The sequence below is a fragment of the Carcharhinus amblyrhynchos genome, chromosome 8 (assembly GCF_965287045.1).
Source record: "Carcharhinus amblyrhynchos chromosome 8, sCarAmb.v2.hapA, whole genome shotgun sequence".
Classification (NCBI taxonomy): domain Eukaryota; kingdom Metazoa; phylum Chordata; class Chondrichthyes; order Carcharhiniformes; family Carcharhinidae; genus Carcharhinus; species Carcharhinus amblyrhynchos.
Window position 1 is genome coordinate 108,096,186 of NC_137331.1, and position 16,660 is coordinate 108,112,845.

General features: G+C 43.2%; 1 protein-coding gene across 1 annotated transcript in view; it reads left to right on the plus strand.

Annotated features, from left to right (window-relative positions):
- trpn1 (transient receptor potential cation channel, subfamily N, member 1) overlaps positions 1-16,660 on the plus strand; it is a 208,366-nt gene that overhangs the window by 144,042 nt on the left and 47,664 nt on the right. The window contains exons 13-18 of the mRNA XM_080194604.1: positions 1,996-2,124; positions 3,540-3,668; positions 5,447-5,563; positions 9,616-9,714; positions 10,218-10,418; positions 13,609-13,707. Coding sequence (XP_080050730.1) covers positions 1,996-2,124; positions 3,540-3,668; positions 5,447-5,563; positions 9,616-9,714; positions 10,218-10,418; positions 13,609-13,707 — 774 coding nt within the window. The remainder of the gene's footprint in view (positions 1-1,995; positions 2,125-3,539; positions 3,669-5,446; positions 5,564-9,615; positions 9,715-10,217; positions 10,419-13,608; positions 13,708-16,660) is intronic.

Below are 16,660 nucleotides of genomic sequence, written 5' to 3' on the forward strand. Positions count from 1 at the left end.
TTACCTTTTGAGCTTAAGGAGGATAACAATATTTTTATACATACAGACCACTCCTTCAGGAGTAGATAGAGAGATTACAAATGCTTTGTATAGATGAGTAGGGAAATGGTTATCTGAATGTGTTTCTCTTTTCCATGCTCGCTTGCATTCACTTCTAACCAATTTTCCTCAAACAGAAATGGGGAAGTTTAACCTTTCTTGAACTGTGAATTTAAATTATAATATTACACTTTTCATTCACCAGTATCAGAGGCAATTATAGACAATCTCTGATGTGTACAGGGGCCAAAAATGATGGTAAAATCATTCAGCCGCATATATTTCTGAAGTAACATCTGTAGAAAATTGTTTTATGGGGCAAAGGAATAGTCAAAACTGGCAATCAGTTAAGAAGAGGCAAAAGGCCAAATTAAAAAAAATAAGCTTGAAGGAAGCTTAGAAATGAAGGTAAAGAATTTTAAAGAGCAGTGTGAGGGACCTCATGCTGTTTGTGTTTATAAAATATATATATATAGATATCCTCAGGGATATTCCTAACATTTCAAAAACTGAACAATCATTTCATGGTCACCAGTAGATTCTTAATTTATTTTTTATTGAATTGAACTTCCACCATCTGCTGTGGCGGGATTCAAACCCAGATCCCCAGAACATTAGCTGAGTTTCTAGTTTAACAGTCTAGTGATAATACTTGGCCATCACCTCCCCTGCGATCCCAGATGACCATAGGCTGCTCTCCCCTTTGAGGAGGAGAGTTGACTGTTTTAACCTGAGGATCACCACACTGGTCCTATGATTCTAACCAAAGATGCGCGGGTTAGGTTGATTGGCCATGCTAAATTGACCCTATTGTCAGGCGGATTAGCAGGGTAAATATGTGGGGGTTATAGGGATAGGACCTGAGTGGGATTGTGGTTGGTGGAGACTTGATGAGCTGAATGGCCTCCCTCACTGTAGAGGTTCTATGATTCTATAATGTATACCAACTCCAAAACAGTTTCACATTACTTCAATGTCACTGGGTCAAAATCCTGAATCTCCCTTCCTAACAGCACTGTTGGCATACCTGCACCTGGTGGCACGGTGGCACAGTGGTTAGCAATTTGCCAGTGACCTGGGTTCGATTTCCGGTTTGGGTCACTGTCTGTGTGGAGCTTGCACATTCTTCCCGTATCTGTATAGATTTCCTCCGGGTGCTCCGGTTTCCTTTCACTCTCCAAAGATGTGTAGGTTAGGTGGATTGGTCATGCTAACATAGCCCTTTAGTGTCAGGGGACTAGCTAGGGGAAATGCATGGAGTTATGGGGATATGGCCTGGGTGGAATTGTGGTCAGTATCGCCTCGATGGGCCAAATGGCTTCCTTCTGCACTGTAGGATTCTATGATCTATGACATGGACTGCAGGCGTTCAACGCAGTTCACCATTTCTTTCTCAAGGACAATTGGGAATGGGCAATAAATGCTGTTCTAACCAGTGGTGCCGAAATCCCATGAACAAATTTTTTAACATTAGCAAAATAAATGCAGGTTCTGAATTCTCCAACAATGCAGCACATTTAAGTACTTAGCCCAATTTGCGTGTTCTCTTTCTAGTTGAAAAGTCACGTTCAGTGAGTGAGTATCACAAGAGAAGTTAGCATATCAACAACAATTTGCATTTATATAGCCCCTTAGAAGTATCCCCAGGTCTTTCACAGATTATCAAACGAGACTTGACAGCTGATCAATTGTTAAAAGAAGATCAAAGGAGTAGCTTTTAAGGAGCATCTTAAAGAGAAAAAAGAGGGAAGGGAGGAAGAGGTTTAAGGAAGGAAGTTGTTTGGAGTCTAAACCACTGAAGGTACCTGGGGTACATGAAAGGTTGGAAATGGTGGAGTGCGGAGGTGTCCGAGGGTTTGATATTGTTGTCAGTCTGAGCACCAGGAATGTTATTCGAGGTGTGGGTCAGCAGCAGGGCTCTGCTTTTAAGCCGGTGATTATTGCTCCTTTGTTTAGGCGGGTGAGAATCCGTTGCACCTTGCAGTCCGACACTGTCACGCCAGTGTTGTGGAAGAAATCCTCAACTACCTGACCAATGAGAGGAGCCGCATCGAGGCAGTGGCGTGCGTCAACCAGGAGAACAAGGTAAGAACCCAGGACACTGAGCGATGCCGGAAATCTATTTTTAAGACGCGGGTTGATGGGTTTTTGATAAGAGAGGGGATTAAGGGTTATGGGGAGAGGGCGGGAATGTGGAACTGAGCCACGACAGATCAGCCATGATCTTATTGAATGGTGGGGCAGGCTCGAAGGGCTAGATGGCCTACTCCTGCTCCTATTTCTTATGTTCTTATGTTCTTAAGCTGTACAGCACAGGAACAGGCCCTTTGGCCCACCAAACCTGTGCATTAAGACAAAAAAAATTCAATTAAAAATTAAATTAAGGAAAGGGGGATATCTCACTCCTCGCTATCACCAAAACAATTACACTTTTTAAGGCTTTGTAGATAGGAAACTTCTTGCTCCTTGATAAAGAAATGTCCTCCACTGTACGTCCTTTTCAGCAATCTGATCCTGAAAACTCTGCTACAATCCTGCTTGAGAATAGGTTCCAACATCATCCTCTTCAGAGTCATTATCTCATTTGAGAACAGATTAATTGGCTGAAGAGAAACATTTTGTTAAGTCCACTGCGTTATACTGAGTGTGACATTTAAAGCAATTAGAACAAAGAAAATTACAGCACAGGAACAGGCCCTTTGGCCCTCCAAGCCTGCACCGACCATGCTGCCCATCTGAACTGAAACTCCCTACCTTTCCAGGGACCATATCCCTCTATTTCCATTCTATTCATATATTTGTCTAGATGCCCCTTAAAACTCACTATCGTATCTGCTTCCATCACCTCCCCCAGCAGTGAGTTGCAGGCACCCAACATCCTCTGTGTAAAAACATTGTTTTGTACATTTCCTTTAAACCTCGCACCTTAAACCTATGCCCCCTAGTAATTGACTCTTCCATCCTGGGAAAAAGCTTCTGACTATCCACTCTGTCCATGCCTTTCATAATCTCATAGACTTTGATCAGGTTGCCCTTCAACCTCCGTCGTTCCAGTGAGAACAAACCAAGTTTCTCCAACCTCTCCTCAGAGCTAATGTCCTCCATACCAGGCAACACCCTGGTAAATCTTTTCATTGTTCTTTATTCACATTTCTCTCCAGGCAACATAAACAAGGCTGGAATTCTCTGACCTCGTTGGGATTTTCCGGTCCTGCTGCTGTGCACGGGGATTTGACTAAGCACCAAATTCTTCATTCTCATTGGCAGCAGCAGTGGGGGTGGTGGTGGGGGGTGGGGGCTGCGTGTGGAGGGTGGTGGGGGGGCGGTGGGTAGTAGGGCTGAGAATTCCAGTCCTTTAGGAGATGAGAAAATAACCAATCAGATTCAGAGTGTGTTTCATATCAAGTAAATTTTTAAGCATACACATTTGCGAACTAGGCTAAACTGGATGTGGTTATTTCCATCACTGTTAACTTTAGAATTGCTTCTGATTTGTCCAGGATGGAGAAGCATCCCTGCACCTGGCAGCTGAGATTAAGAAAGATGTGATTCACTTCCAGCAAGAGGACACTCAGATTGTTAAAATTCTCATGGAGTACGAAGCCGACATCACGGCAATAACAAAGCTGGTAATTAACAATTGGAAACTACCTGGTACATTCAGAGTTAAAGCACTAGCGGCATTGTTGCTGAAAGATTTTCCTGTGAGACATTTTACGATGTACAGAGAAAGAGGAAGAAACACAGACTCAGGAAACAGGCGTAAAAAGCAATGCATGCCAAGAATCACAGATGTGTCAAATTTACTGTTTAATGAGTTGAGCATTGAAAAGATATTAGTAGATCTCCAGTAGTTAAGGAACATTTATAGTTATTGGGTAAGAGGGTGGATTCACCATTAAGATGGTACGTACTTTGAAAGGAATGGGTTGATGGGCCTCAAGTCAACGACTTACCATACTGATTATCAATTTAGAAATCTGAGATACATTGAAGGTGCAATGCGCTGTATCACAAACGTACCCTGCCAATGCGTACAGCAGAATAGAATAAGCTTTTTGGATTAAGTTTAATCAGGAACTGAAATATTCTGCTAAACACCCCAGTGAGGCAAGTACAGCCAACGCCACATGCTTATAACTCTTTAAAAAAGGGAGACACCAGATCTATCTGATCAGTTGATAGTTCCTCAGGTTCGTGTTTATATCTTTACATGTGACGGTGCTGAAGCTAGTTTTGCACAGTTGAACGCCAAATTGCTTCAACTTCCAATTGGTGTAGTCGTTTCATTGTGCTAATAATCCAGAGGCTGATTGTGTGGGGACATGGGTTCAAATCCCACCATGGCAACTGGTGAAATTTAAATTCAGTTAACTAATCTGGAATTAAAAAGCTAGCCTTAATAATGGTGACCATGACATTATCTTTGGTTCACCTGGTTCACTGATGTCCTTTAAGGAATGAAATCTGCCATCCTTGGCTGATCTGGTTTGGCCAACATGCCATTTCAGACCCAGAGCAATGTGGTTGACTCTTAAATACTGTGATAGCCGAGAAAACCTATTCAGTTGTGTCAAACCAGTATGGAATCTGAAAATAAAAGACATCTCCACAACATGGACTGCAGCGGCTCAAGAAGCTGGTTCACTGTTACCTTCTCAGACGTAATTAGGGATGGGCAATAATTGCTGGTCAATGATGCCCACAATAAATTGGAAAATAAATTTGGAGAAAACAATCTAATAAATCTATTAGATGTTTAAAAAAAGAAAAGCAGCAGGAAGACAAAATAAATGGTTACAATAGATAACGGTAAAGTCTAATAGGGTTAGATAGGGTAGATTCAGAAAGAATGTTCCCAATGGTGGGGGAGTCCTGAACTAGTGATCATAGTTTGAGGATAAGGGGTAAATCTTTTAGAACAGAGGTGAGGAGAAATTTCTTCACCCAGAGGGTGGTGAATGTGCGGAATTCACAATCACAGAAAGTAGTTGAGACCCAAAACACCTAATTTCAAGAAGATATAGCTCTTGCAGCTAAAGGGATCAAGGGATATGGGGGGGAAGGGGGATCAGGATACTGAATTTGATGATCAGCCCTGATCATAATGAATGGCAGGGCAGGCTCGAAGGGCCAAATGGCCTCCTCGGGCTTCTAGTTTCAGTGTTTCTGTGTTTAAAATAATATTGTAGAAAAGAAAAGGGAAGACAGAAAGAAAACCGTAGGAAAGAGAAAAGGCCATTTAAACCAGCCAAGGTTGTCACTGTAATAGTTGGAGTCTCCTGTAAAGGTGTTGTAACAAATAAGAATAGCAGATAATTAGTCTTTAAAACTTTTGTTGCTGGGGTTCAACTTTGAAGTTTCTCTTTGTAAATTTATTGCAATGTGTTTATTACTGGCTTTCTAGACACACGAGACACCATTGCATTACTGTGCGCACGTGGGAAATGCTGACGTTCTGCTCGAGATCTTGAAATACATCAACTCAAACAGAATCCAACAGGTCATCAATAAACAATCCAAGGTACTTTTCTGCCTAGTTCTAGCTATATTCAGATCTTCTTAGACGTTGGGGATGAATCTCCATTGCCAAATTATAAATAAACTTTAACGTTGACACAGCGAAGGCGTTATGCCTGGCAATATCCTGACTGAAGACCTGAAATGGCTAAGCTCCTAGCCAACCAGTTTCAGTATAGCTGGCTACAAGGCTGGCACAGGTAAGCCCTGTTTGCAAATGACATTAATAACGAGATAATCTATTTTCATAGAATCCCTACAGTGCCGAAGGAGGCCATTTGGCCCATGAAGGGCCCACTGACCTCAATCCCTATTCCCGCAGCTCCACATATTTACCCTGCCAATCCCCTGATACTAGGGTCAATTTAGTGTGGCCAATCCACCTAAACTACATTGTGGGAAGAAACCAGAGCACCTGAAGGAAACCCACACAGACACAAGGAGAATGTGCAGACTCCACACAGACATTGGCCCAAGCCAGGAATTGATCCTGGGTCCCTGGTGCTGTGAGGCAGCAGTGCTAACCACTGTGCCACCATGCCATTTCCTCAACCAATGATATTGGTTGAAGGAGTGAATATTATTATTACAGCGCTACATCACCTGACAGGGTAGAAAGGACAACAGTTTATCAGCAGAATAAATGTAACTCTGCAAATCACTGCCCAATTATCTGCATATGTGACTACTCACCAATAAGCAGTTGTCCAATATTTGGTTTGGATTCTTCCATAACCACTCAGTCATTGTCAAGACCTCGATGCAGATGGATGCAAGAACTGAATGCCAGAGGAGGGAGGGGCATGACCCCCAATCCTTGACATCAAGGCAACATTCAACTTGGAATGGCACCAAGGATCAAGCCTGAAACCAGTGTCGGTGTAAAGAAAAACCCATTTCTGGCTTGAGGGTCATACTGGATACAAAGGAAAATGCTATGGTTGTTAGATGCCATTGGACATCACCCAGAGCAACGTAGTGAAGGGTCCCTTTTGGTTGTTTCATAAATGACTTCCCCTGCACATCAGAAGCAGGTTTATTAATGAGTGTTCAACTCTACTTGTAAGCCTTCTGACAGTGAAACGGTCATGTCAGGCAACATCCAGAGACAAGGAAACGTCCTTGTATTCAAATTCTTCTCCCCCTCTCTTGATAATCTCAGAGAGCTCTGCATCCCTCTGCCTCTTGTAGACTCCAACTTCTTTCCCCTTACTTTAAACTCTCACTTATTGGCGGCACGGTTGCACAGTGGTTAGCACTGCTGCCTCACAGCGCCAGGAACTGGAATAAATTCCTGGCTTGAGTCACTGTCCACGTGGGGTTTGTACATTCTCCCTGTGTCTGCGTTGGTTTTTTCTGAGTGCTCTGCTTTCCTCCCACGTTCTGATAGACATGCTGGTTAGGTGCTTTGACCCAAACAGGCGCCGGACTGTGGCGACTTGGGGAATTTCACTGTAACTTCATTGCAGTGTTAATGTAAACCTTACTTGCGATTAATAAATAAACTTCAAAAAACTTTTTCACAATTTCTCTTTGGTCTTCTCAGCAGCCTCTACCTTAGCTTGTGGAATCCCTGCGGTGGAACTCTCCACCACTCTGCCTTTCTTCTCTTTCAACATCCCCTAAAACCTATCTCTTTGACCACACAAAGTCAACTGGCCCAGTGGGCCAGAGTTTAATTCAAATGCCATTTAAAGTGAGAGCAGTTTGGGTGTTAGTCAGCAGAGTGCAGGAAAGCCAGAAGTCAGAATTTCCTCTCAACATATAAAATACAGCTCAGAAACTGGGCATTCAGCCCAACAATATACGCTGGGATGTTAACTCCACAGTGTGCATGTGACATCAGCAATAGGATCCCTGTTCAGAAACCAACCTGACTGAGGGAGTACAGCACTGTCAGACGTATTATCTTTCAAAAGAAATGATAAGCTGATGTCCCTTCTACCCTGTCAAATGACATAGCATTAAAGTGATAATATTCATTCCTTCAAGCAATATCATTAAAATATATTATCTGGTAGTTTATCTTTTTGCTGTTTGTGGAATCTTGCTTTTGTTATGACTGAAAAAATAGTCAAGTTGCAATGGTACTAATTTGTTGCTTTTATTTCCGATAACCTCTAAAATATTGTGCAAAGAAATGACTAAGTAATATAAGAGAAGACTATGGAGTATAATTGGTACAGTGAGCCTGTTCTGATTAGACAGTCATCGAGTGTTTATGTAACCTTATGCAAGGGGGAGATGGTGGCTTGGTGGTAATGTTATTTGACTAGTGATTCAGAGGCCCAGGCTAACACTGCAAGGGCACAGGTTCAAATCCCACCATGGCAGCTCCACAAATACAATCTGGAATTGAACACAAGGGTGGGATTTTACTGTTTCACTTGAGCAAGACTGTAAATTCCCGCCTGAGATCAACGGATATTTCTGTTGTCTGCTCCTTGCCCACTCTGATTCCATGGTGGACAAGGCGATAGAATTCTGGTGCTGGTCTCAGTAAAATCCCACCCGGTTCACTAATGTCTTTCCCTTAGAGAAGGAAATCTGCCAATCTGCTCTGGTCTACATGTGACTACAGATCCACAGCAATGTGGCTGGCTCCTTGAAAATGCCTAGCATTCAGTTATGCTAACCAGAGGCAACCCATGCAGACACAGTGAGAACATGTAAACCCCACACAGGCAGTGACCTAAGGCTGGAATTGAACCTGGGTTCTTGGCGCTGTGAGATAGCAGTGCTAACCACTGTGCCACCATGCGGTCCTGAAAAAGTGCCCTTCATATCAGCAGTCCTGAGGTTATGAAAGGTGCCATGTAAATGAGATTTATTCTTTCCTGCTGTTGTAATAGTGAGGAGATGGTTTATGTTTTAAATGCTAGAAATGCACATCACTCCATCTGCATCAAGCATATTCACAATATTTTCTGCTTTTATTTCATACTTTTCATTCAGTAGTGTTCCTTAAAGTGTTTGACATATTTGTAAGTTTACAAGTGAGAGGATTGATTTGCACTCAGTGGCTGCCCGTGTACTCATGGTAAGAAGGCTCACAACACCAGGTTAAAATCCAACAGGTTTATTTAGTAGCATGAGCTTTCGGCGAGCTGCCCCTTCATCAGATGAGTGGAGAGTTGGGTTCACAAACAGGGCATATATAGATACAGACTCACTTACAAGCTAATGGTTGAAATGCGAGTCTTAACAGGTAATCAAGTCTTTACAAGTACAGACAATGCGAGTGGAGAGAGGCTTAATGACAGGTTAAAGAGGTTTGAATTGTCTCAAGTCAGGAATAGTTAGTTGGATTTTGCAAGCCCAGGTCAAATAGTGTGATATGACATGACATGGTCTACATGACATGTCACTCTATCTGTAACCCCCACTATTTGGCCTGGGCTTGCAAAATCCTACGAACTATTACCGGCTTGAGACAATTCACACTCTTTAACCTGTCATTATCCCTTTCTCTACTTGTATTGCCTGTACTTGTAAAGATTTGATTACCTGTTAAGAATCGCATTCTCCAACCATTATCTTGCAATTATAGAGTCATAAAGTCAAAGAGGTTACATCATGGCCCAACTTGTCCATGCCTCCATTTTATTAAACCCCGAAGCTATTCCCAATTGCCCATAATAGACTTAAGTCTGTGTCTATATATGCCATGTTTGTGAACTCAACTCTCCACTCAGCTGATGAAGGAACAGCACTCCGAAAGCTTGTGATTCCAAATAAACCTGTTGGACTTTAACCTGGTGTTGTGAGACTTCTTACTGTGTCCACTCCAGTCCAATACTGGCATCTCCACATGGGATTCATTCAGGTCTTGATCTCTGTTTGAGTCTTGGCTGAGTGGAAATGTGGAAATATGGTCGACATGTTCCCTGTGACCAAATTCTAACGCTCCTACATTCTCTCCTTTCCTCAGAGCCTCAGACTTGGAGTTATGCCTTTGACAAGTTTAAATGTCCATCCCGAATAATTACTTAGCTCTTTTTGTGAGTTTATGACCAAGTCCATTAAGCATTTCCTGAATTTCCTCTTGCATTTCAGAATGGTTGTTCCCCGTTGCTTCTGGCTGCAGAGAGAGGGCACACTGAGATGGTGAAGATACTGCTGTTAAACCATGCTAGAGTGGATGTATTTGATGAGGTAACTGCAATTCCCATTTTAGGGCATCTAACAGTTACATTAGAAGTAAAACACTTTCGTCAAACAAAGGAATCCAAGGTATTGTGAGTATTTTGCTCTCACAGTGCTGAATACTGTATTAATTAGTCTAAGTGTCACTATGTTGTCTATTATGGGAAGGGCACCATACATGGGAGGACACTATAGTTGGCATGGACACCCTTGGTGCCGTTGGGTTGAGGGGTCTGTTTCCATGCTGTGTTGCTCTATGACTCTATGTAACTTCTACCAACACTGCAACCTATATGTTTAGCACTGATGCTACACAACAGTGATACAGATCTAGTTTGCTACCAAAATTGCACATCCAACCTTCAGTGAGCGATATCTCAACATTTGGCTGATGGTTTCGTGAACCGCTCCTCTAAAGTTAAGAATGTGGTATTGTTTGATGTTTTAACATTTCAAATACAAGATACTGCAATGCTGCTTTAAAGACATGTTCTCTTTGTTTCGTTGTACAGCATGGTAAAGCTGGGCTTCACTTGGCAGCAGAGAATGGCCATGATCAAATCTCCGATATCCTACTCTGGCACAAGGCCTTCGTCAATGCCAAAACCAAACTTGGCCTGACGCCCCTTCACCTGGGAGCACAAAATGGTTACAATAGGCTGGTCAAGCTCCTGGTGGAGACCCACGCTTCCAGTATCGATGCTCTCTCTCTGGTAAGTTGCTAATTGTACTCGCTTACTCACAACAAGTTAACAACAATTTACAGATGACAGATGGCTATCAGGAGGCACGTCACCCCATCAGGAATGATGAATGCCACTCAACCTTCAAGGACATGCCAAAGCCAATCATAAATGTAGTTAAGTCATGGTAAACAACGTGAGCACCACTAATTGGCCATTTAAGGGTTTCAGCAAGTCTAATATTGGGTCCCCAATATCTCCCATAAAATTTCGGACAGGTTGGGGAGTGGTGGGGGTGGGTAAGCAGCAGCAGGAGGGAGCATAAACTCCAGCCCTGAGGAGCTGGAAACCCCTTTCCCCAGGGGTGAAACAAATGAATGAATCAATTCTGCATGAGACATAAATAAACACAGACTTCAGTACAGAAATATATAGGTTTTCTACAGGAATGAATAGCTACATGTTAGAAAAAGCTGAGACACATTTGAAGTTGTTGGGGATTTATAAGTCTGAAAGCTGGACGTCTCCAATGAAAGTGAGGCCAGGCCCCTCTTTGTGACTCAGCTGAAAGCTGTTTCCCTTCAGAGATATTACTGAGCTACCCACATCTGGAAAATATGCACAACCATCTGAACAGCAACTTTATACTGAGGCTGAATGCATATTGCGTGATCCCTGGCTGTAGGTGGTGCTATGGTACAGCACAAGACCCAGGGACCTTAAGGACAGATTATATTGGTTAGCGAGAGACCCATCGCTGTTTTGCATTGCACAATCATTGCAGTGAGATCTGCTGATGCATTCCTTAAACACAATCAGATGTTTTGGTAATGGGAACTTTTCTTTTGGACATCCTTAAGATTTCACAGCTTGAGGCTGTGTGTGGTAAACATAATTTACAACCACACACGCAGTCTGAACCCAGCAAGAGGGAAATGGGGAATAGATAAGCAAAAAGCAGCAGACGATAATGCAAACTGTCTCAGAGTAAAGACTGATCCAAGAATTGACACAATACGCGATCAAGTTATATTAAATGTGAAAATACAATGTAAAACAACTTGCCTGTTACAAGTAATCCACAGTAATCCCTGATCACGTTTGTCACTCTTAACTCCAAATTTACAAAAATATCCCCCACTTGCACAGCCCCAGACAGGATAATGGAATGTCAGTAGTTTTATCTGTGACATTACAAGGAAAGAGCTTGTGTAGATGATTTAGTGCTCTTTTGGATAGACCTGCAGACTTGTTTTATGTTTAGTTATCAGTGCTACAAGTTGCCTTATGTTAAGTCTGCAATGCAGTTACAGCAAAAATTCCCTAGTCGCCACACTCCTGTTCAAATACATTGAGGGAAAATTTAGCATGGCCAGTGAACCTAACTAGCACTGTGGGAGGAAACTGGAGCACTCAGAGGAAACCCACGCAGGCACTGGGAGACAGGCAGTGACCTAAAGCCAGGGATCATATCCGGATCCCTGGCGCTGTGAGGCAGCAGTGCTAACCACTGTGCCACTGCGTTGCCCTTATGTTTGATATTATGCAGCCTGTCGTGAGGTTGCTGGCTTACATGGTGTTGGGTGTTTTATGTGTTGTGCACATAAACACGCTGATTATGTGACAGTCAGCTATCCAGTGAAAATATGGGAAAGTCAGAGCAAATTCAGATATCTGCGAAAACCTAGGCAGGTGTAAAACAAATTATCTGAACAGGAATAAGCAGAATGAAGTCTAAAGCTCTCAACTTGCCTCTATCCCCTGAAGCGCACAGCAATGAACAGAAATTAAAATATTTGTTTTTGCCTTGATGATACAAAGAAATTGTTGATTTTTAACCAGCAGTGATGTCTTTTTCAGTCATGTCACACCCATTTGGGTCATAGAATTGGCTAAAGTGCTATTCCAATGGAATCTTATTCAGCACCCAGATCGGTGGAATTCCTTGCTTCCCTCAATCCCATCTCGGACATCTTTAGACTTTGAGAGGCCAAGCTTGGGATGATCCATCTGATTTGCCCTGTGTTCCCTCCTTTTTTTCTCATTAAAAGTTGACGCACTGCGTTTTGGAGCTGGCCTCCTCCCCTGGGTCTTCCAACATCATTCAAATGCTGTCTGAAGAGCTAAATTCTAAAGCAACTGAACTTAATGGCTAGTACATCTGGTATGTTGGATCTGCTGTGTGGTTACAATCACCTCACATCTCTCAGAGAGGTGTCTGAGTAGTGGCAATGTGATACACCACCTTCTTGCTTCAACTTACTGTGCTGTACAATCGCAAGGCACAGTTATAGGAGAAAAGGGGAACTTGCCCTTCCATAGCCCTTCTTTCAAATCTTCAGGATGTCACAAATGGCTTTACAACCATTGAAATGCTTTTTAAACGGGGAGGTGATGGCCTAGTGATATTATCGCTAGACAGTTAATCTAGAAACTCAACTAACATTCTGGGTTATAATCCCGCCAGGACAGGTGTTGGAATTTGAATTCAATGAAAAAAAATCTGGAATTAAGAATCTTCTGATCATGAAACCATTGTCAATTGTCAGGGAAAACCCACCTGGTTCACTATTGCCCTTTAGGGAAGGAGATCTGCCATCCTTATCTGGTCTGACCTACACGTGACTGCAGCAATGTGGTTGACTCTCAACTGCTCTCGGACAATTAGGAATGGACAATAAATTCTGGCCAGCCAGCGAGGCCCATGTCCCACAAATAAATAAAAAAAATTTAGTTACTGTAACTGACATAGCAGAGAGTTTGTTCACAGCAAGATCCTCCAAACGGCAATGAAATTAAGGTTATGTCTGTCTGGTGATGTTGAGAGAGGTATCAGTATTGGTCCGGGCACCAGCAGGCAGTTCACTTCTCATACTCTATTCCCCCCAATACAGAACACTGATAATGTATCTCACACAGTGGGTATCTTATTGAATGGCGGGGCAGGCTCGAAGGGCTAGTTGGCCTACTCCTGCTCCTATTTCTTATGTTCTTATGTTCTTAAAAGGTAAAACCAAGGAGCTGGTCTCTCCTGCCCAACTCTGGGACAGAATCGGTGGAACAGGTCCCATGCCCGGCCCACCTCGATGGGAAAGGTTCACTATTACAATAGGATTGAAAAGTTTTAATTTTATGAAAGTGAGGCAGGTCACCTGATTTGACATTCTTAGATTTAAGTTACAATTTTTACAATTAATATTTTTTTTCCTAATTTATTTAGTCAAAGCGAACTCCTCTACACCTGGCAGCGGGGAACGGGCAGCTTGATGTTTGTAACAGTTTGCTTAGGATGAAGGCAGATGTGAATGCCACTGATATAGTAAGTTAACATCACAACATACAGTATAAGTTTTAAGGTTGCTTATTAGTGTCATGCGAAGGCTTACGTTAACATAGCAATGAAGTTATTGTGAAAATACCATAGTCACCCCACTCCGGTGCCTGCTCGGGCACTGAGGGGCAATTTAACATGGCCGATGCACCTAATCAGCACATCTTTGGAGTGTGAGAGGAAACCAGAGCACCCAGAGGAAACCCACGCAGACACGGGGAGAACATGCAGACTCCGCACAGACAGTGACCCAAGGCCAGGAATCGAACGCAGGTCTCTGGCACTTTGAGGCAGCAGTGGTAACCATTGTGCCACCCCACAGATATAGGACCAGGAGTCAGCCATACAGCACCTCCAGCTTGCATCAACATTCACTGCCAGCACGGCTGAATTTTGACTCAACTCCACTTTCTCGCCCACGCCCCATTTCTCAGAGAAACCAAACATCTCAGCCTTAAGTAGAACGATGGAGCATCTACAATCCTCTGTGGTAGAAAAAACTCACAACCCTCTGAGAGAAGCAATTTCACCTAATCTCAATCCTAAATGATCAGTCCCTTATCCTGAGACTATTCACCCCCACTCGCCCCGTGTTCAAGATTCCCCCAACTGGGGGAAGCAGTGTACATATACCTTGTCAACCACCTTCAGAACCATGTATCTTTCAGTGAGCTCACCAGCTCTTCTTCCAAGCTCCAGAGAGCAATTTACTCAACTTCCTCAGTCCCTCTTACATTAAGAGAGCTCTCACATCCCAGGAGCCAATATAATAAATGTTTGCTGTTTCATCTCCCATGCAAGTATATCATTCCATACATTTTGAGTCCAATGCTATGCATCATACAGTAAGTGTGGTCTCTCCAAAGCACTATCCAATTATAACAAGACTTCCTTATTCTTACACTTTGATAGCCCTGCAACAAAGGCCAACATGCCATCTTAATATGCCGATCCTTTGCTATAAACTGATCCTTACTTCATGTCTCCTTAGTTCTGCTATACTTTAATGGCAGTATTGCAAGGTATGGTGTTCAAAATGTCCCACTGAAGCTTTTCCTTGTACTGTACAGCACAAGAGCGGATCAGCTGACAGGACTCCAAATACATATTCCAGGATAAAAGCAAATTACTGCGGATACCGGAATCTGAAACCAAAAGAGAAAATGCTGGGAAATCTCAGCAGGTCTGGCAGCATATGTATGGAGAGAAAAGAGCTGACGTTTCGCGTCCAGATGACCCTTTGTCGAAGGCATAGAAAGTGGGAGATATTTATACTACAAGGAGAGGGAATGAAGGATGAGTCATAGCCACAGAAACCAAAAGAGAAAATGCTGCTAGTGGCAGTGCATTAAGGGGATAAAGGGTGTGAACGGCCAAATGGCAGAGAAGCAGAAATCAGAGGGTAGCATCATTTCCAGGCAGTGATTTGCAGTCACCACGCTCTCTTTTGAATCACGGAATCATAGAACCCCTACAGTGCAGGAGGAGGCCATTCGGCCCATTGAGTCTGTGCCGAACACAACCTCAACCAGGCCCTATTCCCTATTCAGGCCTATTTTGCTGTCATGTGATGCCAATATTGTTGCCAGCTTCTTGATGAGGGATTGAAGATGGGGCCTGCTTATGGTTCCATATAAAACTGGGTGCTGAATTAAACCTTTGAGTTAAAGGGGAACGTCATTTAACAGAAGTTTTGTAAATCGATCTAGGAAATCTCATGGTACTTTGCCAGGTGAGTGAACCATTCCTTTGAATTTTCAGAACTTCTTCTGCTGGCACGGATTGAAATATCAAAACTGGTCAGGCTCTCCTGATTCAATAGTAAAGTAAAGTAAAAGTAAATTATATTTATATATTAGTTATACGTAAGGCTTACATTAACACTGCATTGAAGTTACTGTGAAATTCCCCTAGTCGCCACAATCCGAAACCTGTTCAGGTCAATGCACCGAACAAGCACATCTTTCAGAATGTGGAAGGAAACTGGAGCAAACCCACATAGACACAAGGAGAACTCCACACAGACAGTGACCCAACCCGGGAATCGAACCCAGGTCCCTTGATCTGTGAAGCAGCAGTGCTAACCACTGTGCCACCATGCCACCCAATAGGGGCAATATATGACTTTGCCATCATTTTGATTGTGCATTTAGGGTCACCAATGACAATGCTGCATAATATAACACCGGGGGTGACATTGATCAGGGTAACGCTCCTGCTCTGCACAAAAAGTGCACCTTGGCCCCAACTCTGAATTGTATCAGTTGTTGCATTTCTTAAAAAAGTTTATAACACCTAACCATTGGCACAGTGGTTAGTGCTGCTGCCTCACAGCTCCAGGGATCCAGGTTCAATTCCGAGCTCGGGCCACTGTCTGTACGGAGTTTGCACATTCTCGCTGTGTCTGTGTGGGCTTCCTCCAGGCGCTCTGCTTTCCTCCCACAGTCCAGAGATGTGCAGATTAGGTTGATTGGCCATGCTAAATTGACTATAATGTCAGCGGGATGTTTGGGGTTACGGGAATAGGGCCTGTGTGGGATGTGGTCAGTACAGACTCAGTGGGCTGAATGGTCTCCTTCTGTACTGTAGGGATTCTAAGTGATCAATGCCAGTAGTTAGGCTCCATAGGAGTGACCGCTTACATTACTTCATCCAGCCCTATTAACATATCCTTCTATATTTTACCCGCTCAGTCAGCTTCCCCTAAACTGCATCTCCGTTAAATGCCTCAATTACTCCATATGACAGCAAGTTCCAAATTCCAAATGTTCTCTGGGCAGTCCAAAAATGTGCGGGTTAGGGGAATGGCCATGCTAAACTGCCCCTTAGTGTCCAAAAATGTGTAGGTTAGATGGATTTACCATTATAAATGCGTGGGGTTACAGGAATAGGTTGGGGGGGGGGATGAGCCTGGGTGGGATGCTGCTTCGGAGAGTTGGCG